Below are 20,903 nucleotides of genomic sequence, written 5' to 3'. Positions count from 1 at the left end.
GGACAGCCGGGGAAAACCGTGCGGGCTGCAAAGCTGGGCTCACTTACCTGTCCCAGCAAGAGAAAGCACCACCATGACGGGCTCCATCGCCGTTCATGGGGGAGCTTGGAGAGGCACCCTGAGGGCTGTGGGAGTGGGTGTCAGCGCGGGATGCAGCTGGAGATGGCGGCTGCTGAGTGTGCAAATGGGTGGTGTGCTGATCTTAGGAACACGTGAGTCTGGGTACGGATGGCCTTATCTTTGAGCCTATGGATGTGAAGGCTCTCTGTCTCCTTGGTAACCCTTGTTTTCAATCATGGAAACCAAGAATGACCAAAAGAAGGCATTTCCCCCAATATAAAGTGTGAAGAGATGATGTAAAGATGTAAAGAGATGATTTAAGAAATTTTAGTGTTCTGGGGCACCTCGGTGGCTCAGTCGTTGAGTGTCTGCCTTAGGCTCAGGTCATGATCCCAGGGTCCTGGGTCTTTGGAGAGAGGAAAGAGAACCGAGAATTTTAAACCAAATCCGCAAGTCATACTCAGACATGCAGGGACCCAGGGAACTTAGTGTCTATTAAACCCTTTTTAAAAAATTATTTGATGAGAGACACCTGGGTGTCAGTGTTTAAGCCTCTGCCTTCGGCTCAGGTCATGATCTCAGAGTCCAGGGATGGAGCCCCACATCGGGCTCTCTGCTCAGCGGGGAGCCTGCTTCCTCCTCTCTCTCTGCCTGCCTCTCTGCCTACTTGTGATCTCTGTCTGTCAAATAAATAAATAAAATATTTTTTTAAAAAATCACTCGATGACAGAAACCAGCCAGCCAAATTAGGAATTGATACAAAGGACTCAAACTTACTTCACTGTGATACAAAATGCATGCACTGAATATCTTTCCGCAGCTGGAGCTCGGCTCAGAGAATCAGTTAGGGGCTCTGAAGCAGGCTCATTACTAAGCCTCTCTCTGGACCAATTAAACTTAGAATCTCTCAGATGTGACCTCAGAATCGATATTTCTTAACACATCCTTAGGTGAGAATATTGTATAAATAGGGCTGACAACCACGGGTTCAGAAATAAAAACAAAGGCTAATCAACTGTGAGAATTATGGTTACAGAAAGTGCCAAAAAAGGTAAAAAATACACGTAGCAAAGAAAAGGCAATTGTTCTAAGGGAGCAGAAGAAATAAAAGAACAGCACGTCTCTCGTGATTATGATCCTTATTTTGTAGCAGAAAACCAAAGAAAAGACTTGACTGGATACATTTTGAAAAATTAAGAGTTTTCAAATCGTTCACTTTGTCAATAATGTCTGAATCCTTTACAGGCGGTAACTTCTCCTCAATGGATTGTAGTTCACCAGCAGCCCTGGAAACACCCAGTCATAGACCACAGGGTCCCATAGGAGGCAGTGACTGAGCTGTTCAGAGGGAATAACTGTGGAGTTGAGGCTTAGGAGTAGAGAAGGAGCAATAAGTAAGCCTTTACACTTCTATGATTCTCACCAGTGAGAGTGTGGGAATAGGAATTCTTACATTCCCTTAGTGCAAATGCAAACCGGTCCAAAGCTTTTGAGTAATAATGTAGTGTAAGCCTAATATATGCTTATTTGAGAAGTTCATATTCCTCATCCCAGAAATCCCACTCCTAGGAATTTATCCTAAGCAGCATGGGCACACATGGGCCAGGGTGGAGATGCAGGACTGTGGCCCGTGGCATCACCTGCAGGAGGAGGACAAGGACTTCCCGGTCGGGGGCATCCCTCCGTGCACTACGGTGAATCCACACACTGGAAGGATTTGTGCTTATTAAACTAATCGAGCAGTATTCACCCCAAATTATCAAACTGTACATTTGAAAGGGTTGCCTTTTGTTGTGTACAAATTACACCCAGGTGAAGTTGGTCTCTAAAGGTGGAGGAGATACACCCGTAAGAGTGACGTGGAAGGATGCTCAGGACGTACTGCTGAGGGGAAAACCCGGCTGGAGACCAGGACCTGCGGCGTGTATGTGTCATGTGTTTGCTTACTGTTGGTGTGAACCGGTGTTCTTACACATAGGAAAGATCTAGAACGTGTCACAAATGCTCTACACGGGTAATCTCTGAAAAATGAAAATAAAGGAAATGTGAAAAGATCCTGATGTCAACTACCTTATTTCTCCTCCCTCAGTCCCAGCGTCCCGCCCTGTCCTGACCCTCAGGGCGCCCAGGACCCGAGCCGTGGTGGGGGACATGGTGGAGTTTCGCTGTGAGGCCCACAGGGGCTCTCCCCCGATCCAGTACCGGTTTTACCACGAGGATGTCATCCTGGGGAGCAGCTGGGCCCCCTCTGGAGGAGGAGTGTCCTTCAACCTCTCTCTGACCGCAGAACATTCTGGAAACTACTCCTGTGAGGCCGACAATGGCCTGGGGGCCCAGCACAGCGAGGAGACCTCACTCAGTGTCACAGGTGAGTTGACCACCCCAACTGCAGCATAAATGGGACCACCGTGCCCCCACCTTCCCCAGTAGCCAAGATCGGAGGTCCCACAGGGCCCTTTGGCCTGGGACATCACAGCAGGCCTACTGCCCAAACAGCCTCCGTCTGGGAGCTCTGGAGTCTGCATTTTCGGGAACCTGCACCTTCCCTTTGCTTGCTGTGCACGTCCTAGAAGCAACGCTGTAGCCACTGTGACCCAAACTTCCCTAAAATAGAAGCAAAGGCTCTCAGGGCACCAACTGCATCCTAGTCAACAATGATCAACCAGAAAGGAAATTACAAGTACAGTGTGTCTCACCTCACAGGAGATTTAAGTGGGGTTCCCTCTGTCTAATAATCCATTAAAAGGCCAACTCACTCTCCCATTGGCCCTTTAATTTCTCTGGGCTCGGGAAGTCAATGTCTCTGGGCACCAGGAGGTGTGGCTAGAAGACTTCTGATGTCCTCTTCTGACTTCTTACCTGTTCCTGAGCGTTCAGCCATAGCACAGTCTCCACTTGGCCCTGTCATGGGCTGATCTCCCTGCCATGCCCCGTTTAGTGCCGACTTGGCACCTCACCCGTGGTCTTGCTCTCCACCCTGCATTCGGCCATCAGTCCATGACTCTAACGTCCACATGGGTGAACCACTGAACACGGTGGCTTGTCATCTGCTCCACATCAGCCACACTGCCGTGTCCGCCGTGGCTCCAATAACCTGAGCACAGCCTCCTGTCCTACTTGCTCCTTCAACCCTTTGAATGACCCCTTCCTCAGAGCCCAGCAGAGCCCCGGCTCACTGAAACCTTACTCCCTGCCAGACGCTCAGTACCATCTCTGGCTGCGTGAATAACAGGTCTCTCCTGTTCCTACTTTTGATGACACCGATTTCTCCTTTTCCCCAATTATCTTTTGATTTCCCAGAAGTCAGCTGAATCTTTGTTTTCAGATTCCCCAAACACACTTGCAGCTGCGTACCCAACCCCGGTGCCACACATAGTACCACACCAATGTCATTGTTTCTTCAGATCCGCACAAATTACAGCTGGGTTCTGAGTAGTGTCACAAAGTCCCTGAAAGCTACAGAAAACAGTTTCCAGTTTGAAAGCTCTCTCCTATGGAGGAACATACTTCAACAGTAGAAACTGATGGTTAACTATGTCTCCTCCCTCAGTCCCAGTGTCCCACCCCACCCTCACCCTCAGGGTGCCCAGGGCCCAGGCCGTGGTGGGGGATGTAGTAGAGCTTCACTGTGAGGCCCAGAGCGGCTCTCCCCCGATCCGGTACCGGTTTTACCACGAGGACATCACCCTGGGGAGCAACTCGGCCCCCTCTGGAGGAGGAGCATCCTTCAACCTCTCTCTGACCGAAGAACTTTCCGGAAACTACTCCTGTGAGGCCGACAATGGCCTGGGGGCCCAGCGTAGCAAGACAGTGCCACTCAGCGTCACAGGTAGGTTGGTCCCGCCCATAGTAGCATCACCAAGCGTGGCATGCCTTCTCTCCCCGGCAGCCAGAGGGGAGTTCTAACACCCCCACTGTTGGTGAGACAGCCCAGTCCCGGGGAATTCCTGCCGGCAGGAATCCTGCCCCATCTTCAAGCCCAGGTCCCTCTTCCTGTATGGGATCCAAACACCTCACTAGACATCCAAAGTCTTTTTAGGCCATAAACTCTAGACTGATCTGTAGTTATGCTTGTGAAAGAGAAATTAGTAAACTTTGAAAATATGTCTCTCTGCTCCAGAAAAAGATTTAGCCATCCCTTGCCTGGGTTTCTCTCTCTTTCTCTCTCTCTCTCTCTCTCTCTTTATTTTTTATTTCCTTTCAGTGTAACAGTATTCATTGTTTTTGCACCACACACAGTGCTCCATGCAATCCCTAATACCCACCATTTGGTTCCCCCAACCTTCCACGTCCCACCCCTTCAAGCCCCTCAGATTGTTTTTCAGAGTCCATAGTCTCTCATGGTTCACCTCCCCTTCCAGTTTCCCTCAATTCCCTTCTCCTCTCCATCTCCATGCTATTTGTTATGCTCCACAAATAAGTGAAACCATATGATAATTGACTCTCTCTGCTTGACTTATTTCACTCAGCATAATCTCTTCCAGTCCTGTCCTTGTTGATAGAAAAGTTGGTGTCAGTGTGGAGATTCCTCAAGAAATTAAAAATAGAGCTTCCCTATGACCCTGCAATTGCACTACTGAGTAATTACCCCAAAGATACAGATGAAGTGAAAAGAAGGCCATCTGTACCCCAATGTTTATAGCAGCAACAGCCACAATCTTCAAACTGTGGAAAGAACCAAGATGCCCTTCAACAGACGAATGGATAAGGAAGATGTGGTCCATATACACTATGGAGTATTATGCCTCCATCAGAAAGGTTTTTCTCTCTTTGACCCTCACAAGCCTCTATTCTTGTGCTTCTTTTATTACCATAAATATAAACATGCCTCAAACTTCCATATTAAAAACTCTGTATTAACATTAAGTCTGTGCATAGCCCTTCAGGAGACAAAGCCAGTCCTGTTTACAAAATGATTCTTAAAGCAATGGGGACACAGGAAACCTGCACAGAGAGACGAAAGTTCGATGGCCTGGATGGAATCGGCCAGCCCTCCACCAAATTCCTCCATTCTTTACACTGCCCTCTGCCCTTTTGACATTAAGTGTTATATCCAAAGGAAAGCTGCTACTTGTGAGCTCTGAATCTGTTGCGATGGCCCCTACTGGCTGGTCCAACCTCCAGACTCCTTTTAGGGAGAACTGGGGTATAGCAAAAGTACGCAAAGGGCAGTTGAGATGAGTGTTCTGGTCATCACCACCGTCACCATCACCACCATCACCATCACCAGCACCATAGCCACCACCATAACAAACTACCATCGCCATCATCACCATCAAAATCACCATCACCACCACCACCATCATCATCACCATCATCATCACCATCATCATCACCATCATCATCACCACCATCACCACCACCATCACCACTACCACCACCATCACCATCACCATCATCACCACCACCACCATCACCACCATCACTACCATCACCACCACCAGCACCATAGCCACCACCATAACCAACCACCATCACCATCATCACCATCACCATCATCACCATCATCATAACCATCACCACCATCATTGCTACCATCGCCATCACCATTGCCACCATCACCACCACCATCACCATCAACACCACCGCCACCACCGCCATCACCGTAGCCACCACCACAACCACCACCATCACCACCATCACCTTCATGATCACCATCAATACCATCACCATCACCACCACCACCATCACCATCATCACCACTGCCACCACCGCCACCACCATCACCTTCATCATCACCATCATCATCATCATCACCATCTCGGAGTCCTTACTTGTACTAGGCCCTGTGCTTGGTATTTAGCATGTAATATCTCATTTCATCTTAAAGATAAACCAGTGAAACCACTTTTATCCCCAATTTGCAGGAGAGGAAAGAGAGGTTTAGAGGTAGAAAATAGCCAGTTTACACGTAGCTGGCAATAGGAAAGCCATGTTGAAGGATGGGTCTACCCAGGTCTTCACCTGAGTCTGCGTTGTGACATTCCTTTATGGCTGTATTTTCACACAACTTTTGAGTTTTTATTGTATTTTATTTTTGTATTACGTTCAGTTAGCCAGCATATAGTTCCTCATTAGTTTCTGATGATTCAGTGGTTCATTAGTTGTATAAAAGACCCAGTGCTCATGACAACCATGCCCACCTTAATATCCATCACCTGGCTACCCCATCCCCCTCCCCTCTGAAACCCTCAGTTTGGGTCCCGCAGTCCAGAGTCTCTCATGGTTTGTCTCCCTCTCTGAATTCTCCCCCTCCAGATTTCCCTCCCTCCCCCTATCATCCTATCTGCTAGTTCTTACGCTCCACGTATGAGTGAAACCTCATGGTAAATGTCTTCCGCGGCTTGACTTACTTCACTCAGCATAATTCCTTCCAGTTCCAAACATGTCATTGCAAAAGGTGGGTATTCAACTTTCGAGTTTTTGGCAATTATTCTGAAGGAAGACATACATCTTCATGATGAGTAAATGAATGGCACAAAAGGGACAATATGAAAGTGAAGGTCTCAACCTCCCTGCAGGAACAAACACACTTCCACGTCCACATACTTCCAAGATATAACCACTGTTAATATTTTCACGGGGAAGAAAAGAAGAGAGTCTCATGGGTATCTTTTTTTTTTAATTTTTACTTAAATTTAATTTAGTTAACATATGTAGTATCAGTTTCAGAGACAGAGTTTGGTGATTCACCAGTCACATACGACATCATATGCCCCTTTAACGCCCAGTTGCCCCATCCCCCACACCTCCCTCCACCCCAGCAACCTCCTTGTTCCCTAGAGTTAAGAGTCTCTCACAGTCTGTCTCTCTTTCTGTTTTCATCTTATTTTTTCTTCCCTTCCCCCGTGTTCACTGTTTTGTTTCTCAAATTCCACGTAGGAGTGAAATGGTATGGTATTTGTTTTTCTCTGACTGACTTACTTCTTTCAGCACAATACCTTCTCGAAGTCCTAGCCTCAGCAGTCAGACAGTTCGAGGAAATAAAAGGCATCCAGACTGGCAAAGAAGAAGCCAAACTTCCACTCTCCGCAAATGACATGACAGTCTATGTAGAAAACCCCAAATATTCCACCCCTAAGTTGCTGAAGTCGTGGGTATTTTTCTAGAAATATTCAAATATATTATAAACATAGAGATATAACCTTTATTCACAGAGGTAGAATCAGGTTATATGTAATTCTACAACTTGCATTTTCACATAGAAAATACATCTTGGATGTCTCTTGTATTTCATTAGTCACTTAATAAGGTTGTCCCTAGTTTTTAGCTATTATAAGAATTCATCCACAGAAATCCTTGCACAAATGCCTTTGCCTAACTCACGTCAGTATCCCTAGAGGAAGCAGTCTACAGGTAGATTTGTGGGGTCAAATGTGATGTGCATTCTAAATCAGGCAATTATTGCCATGCGAGAAAGTGTCTCAAATCCACAGTTCCTTCAGAGCGTGGTGAGGTCTGTTTGTCCACAGGCCCAAGCGTATTATCTGTCTCTTCAGGCTTTGCCCTTCTGATGGGTGTGTTTATTGTATATATTTAATTAGGAATAGAAACAATCATCGCTTCATCTATTTATTGACTACTTGATGTTTTCAGCAATTCACACCTTCCCACACTTCTCTGCTGGGTATTTTTGGGTATTTTTGTGCGTCTGTTGATGAAGGTCATTAGCTTGTCTGTCATAGGAATTTCCGTCTAAGAGATTGAATCCAAGGTTGAAGTCTGACCTCTGCCACTTGTTATGATTTCTGCTCGTTTACGAATATGTTAGAAATAGGAACTTGTATATTCACTTTTGTCTCCCTCAGTCCCAGCGTCCCGCCCCATCCTCACCCTCAGGGCACCTGGGACCCGGGCCATGGTGGGGGACATGCTGGAGCTTTGCTGTGAGGCCCAGAGCGGCTCTCCCCCTATCCTGTACTGGTTTTACCATGAGGACGTCATCCTGGGGAGCATCTCGGCCCCCTCTGGAGGAGGAGCATCCTTCAACCTATCTCTGACCGCAGAACGTTCTGGAAACTACTCCTGTGAGGCCGACAACGGCCTGGGGGCCCAGCGCAGCGAGGCAGTGACCCTCAGCGTCACAGGTGGGTTTCCTGTGCCCAGGTCGCAGATGTGGACAGCTGTCTCCTCCAAGGATGTTCTGATAATCCTCATCATGCGTGAGCTGGGCACAGTTTCTCAGGGACAGGGAAACAAAGCTGAGAGTTCTCCATGTGGTCCTCTTCTGAAGCGTTTCTGAAGGGACAGTGCCTGAGTGGGAGCAGAGGCCAAGGAGGATCCCTGATCTGATGCTCATCGCTGGGCCCTGCCCAGCCCGGCCCTCCAGCCCGGCCTCAGCCGCAGACATGAGCCCCGTCCCCGGGAGCAGAGCCATTTCCTGGGAGGCTGCCTAGACTCCCAGTCCTGGTGCCCGGGTTCTTCCTCCCTCCCAGGCCCGGGCATCAGCTCCAGGGGTCAGAGCAGTGCGAGACCACGAGCCTCTCCCTCCAGCTCACACGCGGGGTCTCCCCTCCAGGGCTGACAGGGAGCAGAAGTGGCCCTGTTGCCACAGGCGTGGCCGGGGGCCTGCTCAGCGTGGCGGGCCTCGTGGTCATGGCTCTGCTGTTGTACTGCCGACTCCCCAGGAGAGCAGGTGGGTTAGCTTCGCTTGAGTCCCTGCCCTCCCCGCCCCCTCCCCTCAGGCTCCTGCTGCTTCTGTAAGCACCCCTGAGCTCTCAGCACCTCCTCCCCTGCACAGTCCCAGTGCCCACCTTCCCCGCCCACCTCCCCAGAATTGGTCTTTACAAACAGAGTTGCCCAAACAGCCCTAGTGCACAGAAGATGCCTCCGTGAGACAGACTTCATCCACATCACAAACCTCAGCATGTCTCCCTCTGCCCCCTTACACGCCCCAAGGGAATGGGAGGAAGAGGAGAAAGACCGAGAAACGGGAGTGAGAACAGAAACCCAGTGGGACCCGGTGACTTGCTGGCTGTTTCACGGGCAGTATCTCCGCAGCCGGTCAGACCTGTTTCCCGCCTGCAGCCACGCAGCACCGGTCTCCACAGAATCCTCTTCCGTGGTGTGCCTGTGCCCCACTGCGAGCCAGGGCCAGCAACCTTGCCCCATCTGCCACCTCCCTTGGGCATAGCAGAGCCGGGTCCTCCCAGTTCCGCCGACCCGCGACAGGTTCTCGTGACCCTCCGAGCACCTGTGTCCCTTGGAAAGGCCCCTTTCTCCTGGCCCCAGTGACCCTCTGTTTTCCTTTGCAGGAGGAAGGCTGACCTCTGACCCCTCCAGGTATGTCCCAGACCGTGCTGTGTGTGGTTAATGAGATGCCCACAGGGGATAAAAATGAAGCAGGTCTGGTCACTGCTGGGTTGTGCGACGTGTTGTGTGATGGGTGGGTTGTGTGACCTCCGTGTTATGGTTTCCCTGGGCTTATGTAAGGCCATGGCCAGGACGGTCTCACCAGCACCTTAGCCACACACGCCTTCTTGCATCAAGAGGTACTAAATAAAATTTAGTGACGTACTTCTCTACCCCTGTTGCCTTGGTGGTCTGAGTGACCACTACAAGACCGAATCCATCTGTGCCCTAAGCGAGTCTCAGCTTGGTCAGCCTGCAAAGCTCCGGCCATGACCAACCTAATAGCTGCTCCGGGGACAGCCTAAGAGATGGAGTCCCATGACCGGCCACCCAGAGGCACTGCCTATGAAGAAGGGGCGGCCATCTTGGATCTCAGAGGCTAACCTTGGGAGCCCTGCCACGGCTCACAGTCCATCTCTGGGCAAGCCCATGGCCCCAGCACCCAAACCACGCAGAGCTCCTCTGGGCCTGATCATGACCGATTTCTCTGAGATCCTGGTCTCTCTAAGAGTTGGAATCCTGGCTTTTGTCCTTCGTGGTCACGTGGTCTTGGGCAAGTCACTTCGCCTCTCGGAACCATCCCCTTCTCCATCTATAAAAGAGGATAATGACAGAATCAGCTTCATATTTGTATAAACATTAGCACAGTGCCTGCTATGTACCCGGTGCCCATGAAGTCTGCAGACGTCGTGATCTGTAGCGTGAGCGCTCCTAACAGCAGACCCTCGGGTGTGGGGTCGGTTCTGCGTCCAGGCTTGGCGGCCACCCGGTGGTAGAGAGACCTGGCAGCGGGAAGTGGTGGCCACAGCTGCTTCGTCAGGGCTGCTGGGAGACGTGGTTGTTTCTGTCTCGCAGGAGCCCTTCAGACTCGGACCCCCAAGAGCCCACCTACTACAATGTTCCAGGCTGGATGGAGCTGCAGCCGGTGTACGGCAATGGTGAGGACCAACGACGCCCACCCGGGCAGGGACCCCAGGGTTGGTCCAGGCAGGGGTGAGGCAGGCAGGGACCACGGGGCTGTGCGGAGGACAAGCTCTGGCTGGGGACTAGCTCGGACAAGAGGCCAGGCCCTTGTCGCTCTCTCAAACTGCGCCTTCTCTCTCAGTCAATCCTAAAGCAGGAGACGTGATGTACTCGGAAGTGCGGATTCAGGAGGGGAACAGACATGCAGGTAAGACCCGCGACTCTTGACTTCAAAGGTGTGGGCGGCATGCAGCGTGGCCTCCAGCCCTTCTGCAGCTCTGGGCCAAAGGGGCACAGAGCTGCCCTCACGCGGGGTCACTACCTGCCTGCCCTGCTGGGGTCCCCGGCCCCACCATGCAGGCCACGCTCTCCATCCCCCACCCACGGCCTCAGGAGACACCTGCCTTGTTAGGACTGTGGCCTTCCCTACTGTCATAGAACACGGGCTAGCATTCCCGTGCTCCCTCCGTCAGTTTTCTGTTGCTGCCATGACGAATGTCACCGATACATTATCTTACCATGCTGGAGCCCCGGTCCCCACCCCGGGCTCACATTGAGGGTCTGCCTTGGCTGCCCTCCTTTCTGGAGGCTCCGGGGGCAGAAGAACTTTCTTGCCCTTCCACCTTCTTAAGGACAGCCCTCCCCCCAGCTCAGGGCCCCTTCCTCTGTCTTCGAAGTGGGCGGTGCTGTGCTGTGTCCCTCTGATCATTTGTCCAAATCGGTCTCCCTCCGAGCACAGCTGGGAAAGTTCTTCCCGAAATCTCACCTGGAGAACCCAGGATAATCTGTCATTGCAAAGTGCTGACCTTAATTGCGTCTGCAAAGTCCCCTGTGAAGTCACCCAGTCACGGGTTCCAGGGACTGGGACACGGATGTCTCGGGGCTAGACTCTGCCTCCCACCCTAACCCACGGGGTTGAGAAAGCAGACGTGGAGATGCCGTCCGAGGCGCTCGAGGATGACTCACTGCTGGGGTCCGGCTCTGCCTGTCCTCCCCGGGGGGTGCTCAGCCAGGAACGGCCCCAGCCCCACTCCCTCCTGCACAAGGGAGACGGGCCGGGAGGGGGCAGACCCCTTCCACTGGTTCCCTGTGAGGGGTGCTGTGTGGTTTTAGCCATTCTGCTTCCCTCTCTGGCTTCCCAGTCCTCTCGTTCAAAGTGAAATGAACCGTGTTTGTGCTCATGCTCCTTCAGCGGCTCGCCTGTCCCACACAGGAGCTCCCTCTCGCTCACAGCCTCCTCTGAAGTGGGTCATAAATGAGGGAACTAAGGCCGAGGACCTTGGGTGACGGCCTGACGTCGCAAAGCCTGGATGGTCCCGCCAGGCCCGCAGGAGAGAGCCGCTTGCCCGGTGCCCCGTCCATTCCATCAGGACAGTGTGTAAAAGCGATCACAACACCTAGCGTCCCACCGACATGTGTTAAGGTCCTATGTGCCCAGTACAGGTCCAGGTGCTGTAAATAAATACGCTCCGTGGGCTTCTGTGTCCATTCACAGCAGGCGGGACCGTACCCGGCACACGAGACGGACACTGGAAAATACACACACGCACATGCACACACACACACACACACTCACCAATTCACACTAACCCCAGAGGGGCTGAGGTTATTTCTCCCACCGTACTCCAAGCATTAGCACCGTACGCCCGTGCTCTCGGGAGACGAGGGGAGGCCGGGCTCTGCTGGAGGCCGGGGTCTCAGGACGGGCCCTGGCGGTCCAGGGATGCTGCCGTCGGGGCGGGGAGGGGGCTCAGGTTGGGTCGGGGACGTTGGGGGCGTGGGGCCGGGCAAGAGGGCTGGGCCATCTTGGCCAGCTGAGTGCTGCTTTTCTTCCCACAGCGGCTTCAAACTGCGCATTCGGGCTCCTCCGGACCTACCTGCCCTCCCCTGGCCCGGCCACCAGCCGGCGGCCTTCCAGACCCCAGCACTCCTCGGTCATCTACTCCCAGGTGAAGGTGGCGTCGCCCCCAGTCTCCACAGCTCCTCGAAGCTGAGTCCACACACCCTTCCCTGCACCCCAAGCCATCCTGGGGTGGGGACGGGCAAGTAGGAAGGTCCGAACGGCTCCAGGCCCCGTCCTGCGACCTCTGCTGTCCGTGTGGCTGGAGCACGGGCCCCACAGGACATCGCTGTTTCCCAAGTGACAGCCCAGAGCTCATGGGCTTTTGCACAGTGGCTTCCACCCAGGGCCATCTTGTCCCCTGGTTTCCTCAGTGGGCTTCAGCCACAGGTCCTGTTCGGAGTCCCACTCGCACATACACCCTGAGCTCTCCTCAGTGGGACCTGCTCCTCGACCTCGTCTGCAGACACCTGTCCTCCCTGCAAACCCCTGCCCCCACAGACACCTGTCCTCTGTGGACACCTGTCATCCCCACGGTCACCTACCTCCTCTGCGGACACCTCCCCCCCCACCTGCCCCTCACAATGGCTTTCCTCAATGGTCATCAGCCTGGCAGGGCTACCACAGCACTTGGCCAAGTGGGACAGCACGGGACCCTGGGAACAGGCGCAGGCGGGCTGCAGACCTCCTCACCATGGGGCTGTCCTCCGTGCCCCAGCTGCCTCAGACAGCAAGGTCAGCCCTGACGCCAGGACAGCTCCCCCCTGCACAGGGGCCGACACCCCTGCCCGAGCCAGTGGGTTCACAGCCCCTTCCCATGTGCCCCCTGGTGTGGGCACAGGGACATCCTCCCACCTGTCACCGGGAGGAGACGCGCGCTCCAAGTGTGGGCTGTTGTGACAGAGCCGGCTCCGAAGGTCATGAGGACAGAGAAAGGCAGGCAGGGCCGGAGGCACTGGAGACGGGACAGCTTGCTGGGAGCCGTGGTCAGATTCCAGGGCAAGAGGAAGACACAGGAGAAACTTTGGAGACAGGGAAAATAGAATGTGAACTGTATAGTATTGATACCATTGAATAATAATCTGGTATTGCTTTAAGAATATTTTTGAAAATATTTGAAATACCTTGAAGTGATTCAGTAAAAGTTTTTAAACGTGTGTGTGTGTTAGTGCATATTTCTATGTGTGTGTGTTGTGGGGGAGGCTGTTCCAGGATTCTCCCTCCGCACAGCCGCCTGGGAGCACCCCCGGGCAGCGAGGTTTGGTGCCTGCACACGCCGACATGGGTCAGAAGTGTGACCACGTCAGAGCCCAGTCCAGGCCACGCCAGCCCTGAAGCCAAGAGCCCCTCTCCTCCCCGTCACCCTCCCCAGATGACGTCGTCTGAGCCCTCCGCCAGTCTTTCAGGGCTCCCGCTGGCGTGCCAGCCACCGCGTGCCCCAGAGACTCCCAAGGTGATGAAGTTCTGTTCGGGAGGCACAGCTCTGTGGCCATAACCGTGGACTGCTGGGTGGAGGGATGTAGGACTTGGGTGCACAGTGGAAAAACCCCAAGCTGCCCACCACACAGCAGGTGAGGAGACCGTCTGAAGACAGGCAGGGCCTCTGCGAAGACTGTGTGCGGAGAACAAGTCATGTGGATGACAGACGAGTTGGAACCCAAAGACCCTGAGCTGGCCTTTGTCCCAGAAGATGTGGTAGAGACCTCCGATCTCTGAGGAGCAGCAGCAAGAAAGACTTGACAGCAACCAGGAAGCCCAGGAGAAACCAGGCACCTCAGGGAGTCGTGGTTCAAACCTGACGCAGGCTCTGTGCCGGAAGGTGCTGGGCAGATGACTGAGTGGAGGGAGGAATCCATCCCCCGTGGACCCCTGTCGTCCGAGCGCCCGGGGTTTCCCTACACGGCCTTTTATGTCCTTCCCTGGGCGCCCCATCCCGGAGCTGGCTTCTGCACGGGCAACGTTGGTGACGTCGTGATGCCCTCACGCTGGGTCAGTGCGTTTTCAGAATTAACCCAAAGCACAGGACACTTAGCAACGGTGGCTTCAGTCTCCTTATACCATAAACACGCTAGCCTGACAGAAATCAGAGGCGGCGAGCCCATCTGTGCGCACTATTTCCTTGTTTCCTGTAGACGAGACCCCACAGACTTTGTCTTGAGATGTTACATCGAGAAATGGATTCAAGTCACTCTTTTCAAGCATAAATCAAACCCTTGGAAAAACCTTCTCGTTTTACAAGTCAAAAACCCAGAAGTAGAGGGTCAGGAAGAAAGGAAGGTCCTAAAACACTAAATTCTCTCTTCCCTCCAGCGGGGTTAATAGGACGCTTTCTGAGGTTGATCGATCGGGAATTTACTCCTGCCATCCTGACAGTTAGGTTTGTGAGCTGGTAACCGACGACCACGCGCACTGTTAATTGCAGGGGCAAACCTCAAGGAACAAGGAGGAGAACCTTCCATTCACGGCCTGCTCTGGTCTACTGCTTGGATCTTCAAGCATGAGCTCGTGTCCTTCGCAGGAGAATGTGTCTCTGTGAAGGGTGTCGGAGGGGTTGCTGCTGCACAGCAAAAACTCAAGGCCAAGCTGACCACTAGTGACCACTGCGTACTGCTGTGTCCCTGGGCTGGTGCCAGGCCTGGAAGAAGAGTAGCCAGGAGCGAGCCGGATGGGTGGGGGATGGGGGGGGCGCTCCTGCCCCCGGGGGCCACTGGTGGAGACCAGCGGCTTTGCCAGGTGCCAGCAGCAAGAGAAGCAGGCCGTTCCTGGACACGGCAGCCCCGGGCCGCACGGGAGTGAGCACGCCACCTGGAGAGCCCACACGGCATCACCTCGGGAGGAAACCCGCCGATGGGGCAGGTGCGGCAGGAAGGCCGGGCCGGGCTGTCTGAGGCAGGGGAGGCGGGGAAGCAGAGGAAGGCCCCATGGGACCCGGCAGAGGCCAGCGGGCAGGGAAGCTTTCGCATCAGGCGAGGGGGTGGAGCTCCGATTCCTGAGATCTGCCCGGTCCCAGCCTCGTGCCCCCAGCCAGCGGCCTAAGCCGAGGGCAGCTTCGTGCCCTCACCTGCAGGGTGGGGTAAGGACAGCCCCTCCCCCAAGCCGCTGCGGTGAAGACTAAGGTTTAAGCATTGAAGCAATGGTTTCTCAGTTCGGTAGTTTCCCGTAAAGCTACGCCCACCCTGACCACAGCAGCCGGCAAGCCTCCCCCTGGGCTCCGACCCCAGCAGAGTGAAAAACACCATTTACACCACACCTGTGCGTGGGCGCTTTTAGCAGCTTGAGGACAGTCTCCAAAGCTGGAAACAACGCAAATACCCCCAAACTGGCAAACAGGCCAATCCAATGGACGAAGGCCATACAACGGACTCCCACCCGGCGCTGAAGAGAAAGACAGGGCTCCTGGTCTCTGTGACCGCAGTGTCCCCCAGGGTCAGCTCGCCGGCTGGGGCTGGGGCGTCAGGAGGGCGGGACTCAGGGCTCCCCACGAAGGGGACAGGGAGCTCTTGGCGACGATGGAATGTTCTGTCTTGACTGTGCCGCTGGCGGTTACCTGAGCGCGTGTATTTGCCGGGGCTCAGACGACGCCCTCAAAAGATGCACACGTCTCGGTGAAGCTTACGGGGACCCCTCGCCCTTGCCGTGCCCCTGCTCGGTCCTCCTCCGCCGGAGCTTTGCAGGGCTCGTCCCTGCACTGAGTTCAAGTCTCCGTCCAGAAGGCACTTCCGGAGAGAGCCTAGCTCCGGCCCCGGGCCCCGGGCCGTCCGCGCAGTGGCCCTCATGTCACCGCTCGCTGTCCCTTCGCACGACTTCCAGGCTCTTCACGGTCTTATCGCTGTGGGACCTCCCGTCACGGCCGCTCGTTTCCTCGTCCTCCCCCCCGCTACGGCGTGGAGACCCCTTGGGTAACGCGCAGGCGGTGCTCGGCGGGGTCTCGTCACGTGGGCTGTGGATGGCGACGGAGTAGAGCTTACAGCGGAGCTGGGCGCAGGGACGGAAGTCCTCCAGTCGTGGCTCCACCACCGTCACGCGCGTCTGTCACCCGTCCTGCTGGGATGACGCGAGGCCACGCTCGCACGTGGCCCCGGCGGTCACCTAAGCAGGTCTCTCCTCTCTTCCAGCAAAAGGGCTGCACGCATCGTAAGGGCTCAGCCAAAGCCCGGTCGTGTTGTTCTGAGTGTCCAGGCTAGGAAACCCCGGGGAGGACAGGGCAGGTGCGGGGCAGGCCAGCACGCTGCTGTGGCCAACTCCCTATGATGGGGGGCCCGTCCTGGCCACTGAGAGCTCAGCCCAGCCAAGGCGACAGGGTGTGGGGGTCTCCTGATTGTTGTCCCGCCTGGTGGCAGCCCAGAAGCCCCAGAGCTCCTTCTGTCCAGGATGGGCCTCCGTGCATGCCCTGCACCACACACACGGGGACGCCTCCAGTGACAGATAAGAACTCTGGTCCCAAAATCAGCAAGTCAGGAAATGACAGATGCTGGCGAGGATGCGGAGAAAGGGGAACCCTCCTACACTGTTGGTGGGAATGCAAGCTGGTGCAACCACTCTGGAAAACAGCATGGAGGTTCCTCAAAATGTTGAGAATAGAACTGCCCTATGACCCAGCAATTGCACTACTGGGTATTTACCCTAAAGATACAAACGTAGTGATCCAAAGGGGCACGTGCACCCGAATGTTTATAGCAGCAATGTCCACAATAGCCAAACTATGGAAAGAACCTAGATGTCCATCAACAGATGAATGGATCAAGAAGATGTGGTATATATACACAATGGAATACTATGCAGCCATCAAAAGAAACGAAATCTTGCCATTTGCGACAACATGGATGGAACTAGAGCGTATCATGCTTAGCGAAACAAGTCAAGCGGAGAAAGACAACTATCATATGATCTCCCTGATATGAGGAAGTGGTGATGCAACACGGGGGCTTAAGTGGGTAGGAGAAGAATCCATGAAACAAGATGGGATAGGGAGGGAGACAAACCATAAGTGACTCTTAATCTCACGAAACAAACTGTGGGTTGCTGGGGGGAGGGGGGTTGGGAGAAGGGGGGTAGGGATATGGACATTGGGGAGGGTATGTGCTTTTGGGTAAATTGGAAGGGGAGGTGAACCATGAGAGACTATGGACTCTGAAAAACAATCTGAGGGGTTTGAAGTGGCGGGGGGGTGGGAGGTTGGGGTACCAGGTGGTGGGTATTATAGAGGGCACGGCTTGCATGGAGCACTGGGTGTGGTGCAAAAATAATGAATACTGTTTTTCTGAAAATAAATAAATTGGAAAAAAAAAAAAAGAACTCTGGTCCCAGAAAGTTGACAGCCTGCCCTTCAGGCAGTTTTGGTCCCAGGCTGGGCGGGGGAGGGGTGGTGTCCGTGATGGGAGACAGACGGTGGGATCCAGCACTCCGACTCCCCCAGGGTCGCCCAGGGCGCCTGTGTGGACAGCCCGAGACTTGAGGCCAAAACACGTAATACTCCGGGATCTACTGCTTCACATTTCTTCTGGTTTATTGTCTGCGGTTAAGGTCGTATGTCGAGATCGTAAGGTCGTATGTTGAGAAAGGCTGAGAAAATCACGGGGGATCCGAATGGCGGTGACCCCGGAGGCCCAGGAGAAGGCCCCGTCAGTTCCTCCAGGTCTTTTGGGATGAAGCCAGAGGCCCGTCCCTGCAGCCTGCTGGCGGCCGCGGGTTCCCTCACCTGTCGGCCAGCAGAGGCTCGAGCAGTGGGCAAAACGTTACCGCAGGTGTGTCTGTGAGGACGTTTCCAGAAGAAACCAGCGCCTGGGTCGGGAGACTGTGGAACGATCCCCCTCCCCAGGGCAGGTGGCATCTGCCGATGGGTTGAGGCCCCAGTAGAACAAAATGGTGGAGGAAAGGCAGATCCACCCCTGCCTGGGCGGGCCGTCCGCCCTCTCCCCGGGGGACGGCAGCTTCTCGGGTCCCCTCTCACCGTCCAGCAGGTGCTCCTGCCGGGAAAGATCCTGGTGTCCAGCGCCCCCTTCCAACAAAACAAACATTCTAAGGGATTTCTGCATTTTTTTTGAACACCTAAACCCAGCATAGTGCTTTGTTGTGGTAATTCCTGTCTTTCACACCTGAACTCTCTCTCTCCAGCAGTGGACAAGTACACCCAGGGCCTGGCCACAACCTCCCCTCCCCCCACCGTCCTCCCTCGGTCCCATAGGCAGTTCCCCCAGGGGCCAGCTGTCTGTGAGGTTTTCGAGAAAACTCTCAGCTGCTCGTAACCTCAGCTACACCTGAAGTTTTCGAATTCTGTCCCCTGCTGATTTCGTGCCCCTCATCTGTATCCCCTGATCAAAACCCAGTAAAATCCCGAAAGAGGCCCAGAAATAGGTAAGCACAGGGGAGCTAGGTCCAAGGTCAGGGTCCAGAGAGGAGGAGCGGCTCATGAGAGCTTCCTTTAGGGAGAGGAGAGTAAGCCAGACCGTGTGGGGAAGGCTGACGGGACCACCAGACACTCTGCAGACTCCGTCCACCCTGGGGCTGGGGCCACGCTCATGAGGTCACCAGCTTCAGAAGGAAAGGGCTCTCCAGTTCCTGTCCTTCACACAAGGCCCTTGAGAGCTAGTAACCCTGTGTGGTGGGGACGGATCGCACTGGCCACCAGCGCCAGGACGCAGAGACCCGACAGGGGCAAGGCTCACAAGGTCCACAGCAGGATGCATGTGGTGGCCGCGTGGCCAGTGCGTGAGGCAGGCCATCAGGGTCCCAGAGGCAGGCTCGGTCACCAACAAGGTTTTCTAGAAGGGCCGGCAACACTAAGCCCACAACGGAGCCCAGAGCAAGAATTTTCTCGCAACAAGTGCTAAATGAGAGGCAGCTTGACAAAAATGCACTCCAAGCAAATACCTAACAGTTGAAAGTGCCCATTCCAAAGCCTGGCTCTGGGTCACTGAGCCCCTGACAGACGCAGACAGTGCCCCCTCACAGGCACCTGTCACCCCGGGCCCTCATCAACCCTCCCACCGCTGCCTGTCTTGGAGAGAGGCCACCTGCAAAAGACAAACCAAAAACTGAAACGAAAGCACTAAGACCTAATCATCAGATCCTGCCACGTGGGCTTGGAGACGGCCAGCGCCACAGCCCCGGGCACTGCTGGGGTGGGCGGGGGTGGGGGGACACCAGCTCGGACCCTCCAGGGCCCGTTGTGGGTGAGCCTCTCAGGGAAAGGTAATGACCTTTTCCCCAAAGGCAACGTCATCCTTTTGATACTGTACGTCACAGTTTCTGAAGACTCACAGGCTCCCCACGTGGAGACAGAAGACTTTCACGTGTATTTCTAGAGTAATTCTACATTTTATTCTTTGCGAAAAGCTGTTCTCACAGGACTGCCGACCTAGGTAATACAGTAAGTTGTCTCAAACCCAAAACCCTGAAGACAAATGACAAGATGTGGCCTCAGCCTAACAAATGAATTTGGGGATGCTTCAGTCCGTGGAGAGCGAATTCCTTCTGACCCCACAGCCAGACCGCCGCTCCGGTCTGCCAGCTACACATCATTGCAGAAGAGCCCTTGGGAATGAGAGAGAAAGGTGGGAAGAGAATGGCCTGGGCCGTGGTATCATGTATCAGCGTCTGTGGGGACATCAGCTCGCCTCGACACACAGGGAGGTGGCTGCTGTCCCAGCGGGTGCACAGTCTACCCCCGTGGGCTGTTCCCCTCCAACTGTGAACACTCCGCAGGGAAGGACGGGTGTAACAGGACTGAGCAACAGGGACTCACTGTCAAAGCCCAGAGAGAGAGCCATTGGGTAGGGTAGAGGCGGGAGGCTCTGCGTTCCTCACCCGGCCTCTCCCTGGTCCTCAGGACAACCGTCCATGTGGTGACAAGCTTGCCCCCGCTGTGCCCCCCATGGAGAAGCTGGGTCCACAGCCCTTCAGAGGGAATATGCATGGTCTCCTTCCAGTGAGGGGCAAGAGGGGAACAGAGTTCAGGAGGCAGCACCCCTTCTTGGAGTCACCTGTTTTGTCAGTCATGATGGTGGAAAGGGGACGTGGTTTTAACAGGTTAGAGTTCCCTTAAAGCAAGGCACACACCCATTTCTTTACGTCGTCTGGGTCGGAGTGCCGGTGCCCAGGCTGACGATGAGGAAGGCTGCCAGAGTGTGAGTACAATTCCCGGACGTGTAGCCAGAGTGCTCTCGCCCCCTGACATCACTGGGCATTGCCTACCCTGGGAAACCCCAAGTCCCGTTCACCCTAGGGCTAGCTTCTGTGGCGGCTGGGAGCCTGGGCCCGTCCCTGCCCCTGCCTCACGGGCACCCTGAGAATCTGCTCGGATGCTGGCTATACACTTCTGGTGGCAGGGGGCTTATTACCCAAAACATCAGACGAGAGAGTCCAGACAAGCTGTCCACATTGAGAGACCCCTATAATCCTTAGCAGTGCCTTCCTGGAAACGTCCCCTAAAAGGCACACGATGCCCATTTCTCTCTGTATAACTGGCAGCTGGAGAGCCACAGTGTGGCACAGGGGAGACGAGGGACTGCTGACTCCATCCCAAGAGGCTGACTGTATCCAGCAGGAGGAAGGTTTCGGGAAACTGGTCTGTGGGGCTGCAGTTCCACCTTGTGCCACTGGGTGTCGCTGACGGTCCGGGCACAGACAGGTGTGCCGGGCTCGCAGGTGCTCTCTAAACGCCCCCGCCCACCAGGAACTCCGGTTTTGG

The 20,903-nt window shown here is 54.5% G+C and overlaps 1 protein-coding gene across 4 annotated transcripts in view; it reads left to right on the top strand.

Moving 5' to 3' along the window:
• Window positions 1-13,371, top strand: part of FCRL5 (Fc receptor like 5) — a 33,067-nt gene extending 19,696 nt beyond the window's left edge. For 3 of the 4 annotated variants that reach the window (XM_044266638.1, XM_044266637.1, XM_044266640.1), the window contains 8 exons: window positions 2,150-2,428; window positions 3,611-3,889; window positions 7,869-8,147; window positions 8,579-8,695; window positions 9,315-9,342; window positions 10,267-10,349; window positions 10,517-10,582; window positions 12,214-13,371. In XM_044266638.1, the coding sequence (XP_044122573.1) occupies window positions 2,150-2,428; window positions 3,611-3,889; window positions 7,869-8,147; window positions 8,579-8,695; window positions 9,315-9,342; window positions 10,267-10,349; window positions 10,517-10,582; window positions 12,214-12,368 (1,286 nt within the window). In that variant the 3' untranslated portion in view covers window positions 12,369-13,371. The remainder of the gene's footprint in view (window positions 1-2,149; window positions 2,429-3,610; window positions 3,890-7,868; window positions 8,148-8,578; window positions 8,696-9,314; window positions 9,343-10,266; window positions 10,350-10,516; window positions 10,583-12,213) is intronic. The other variant, XM_044266639.1, reaches the window with a different exon arrangement.
• Window positions 13,372-20,903: the final 7,532 nt, after the last annotated feature.

Source organism: Neovison vison, chromosome 10 (genome assembly GCF_020171115.1).
Source record: "Neovison vison isolate M4711 chromosome 10, ASM_NN_V1, whole genome shotgun sequence".
Taxonomy (NCBI): domain Eukaryota; kingdom Metazoa; phylum Chordata; class Mammalia; order Carnivora; family Mustelidae; genus Neogale; species Neogale vison.
Note: the sequence above shows the minus strand (reverse complement) of the source record. Positions and strands in the feature narration are given on the sequence as shown.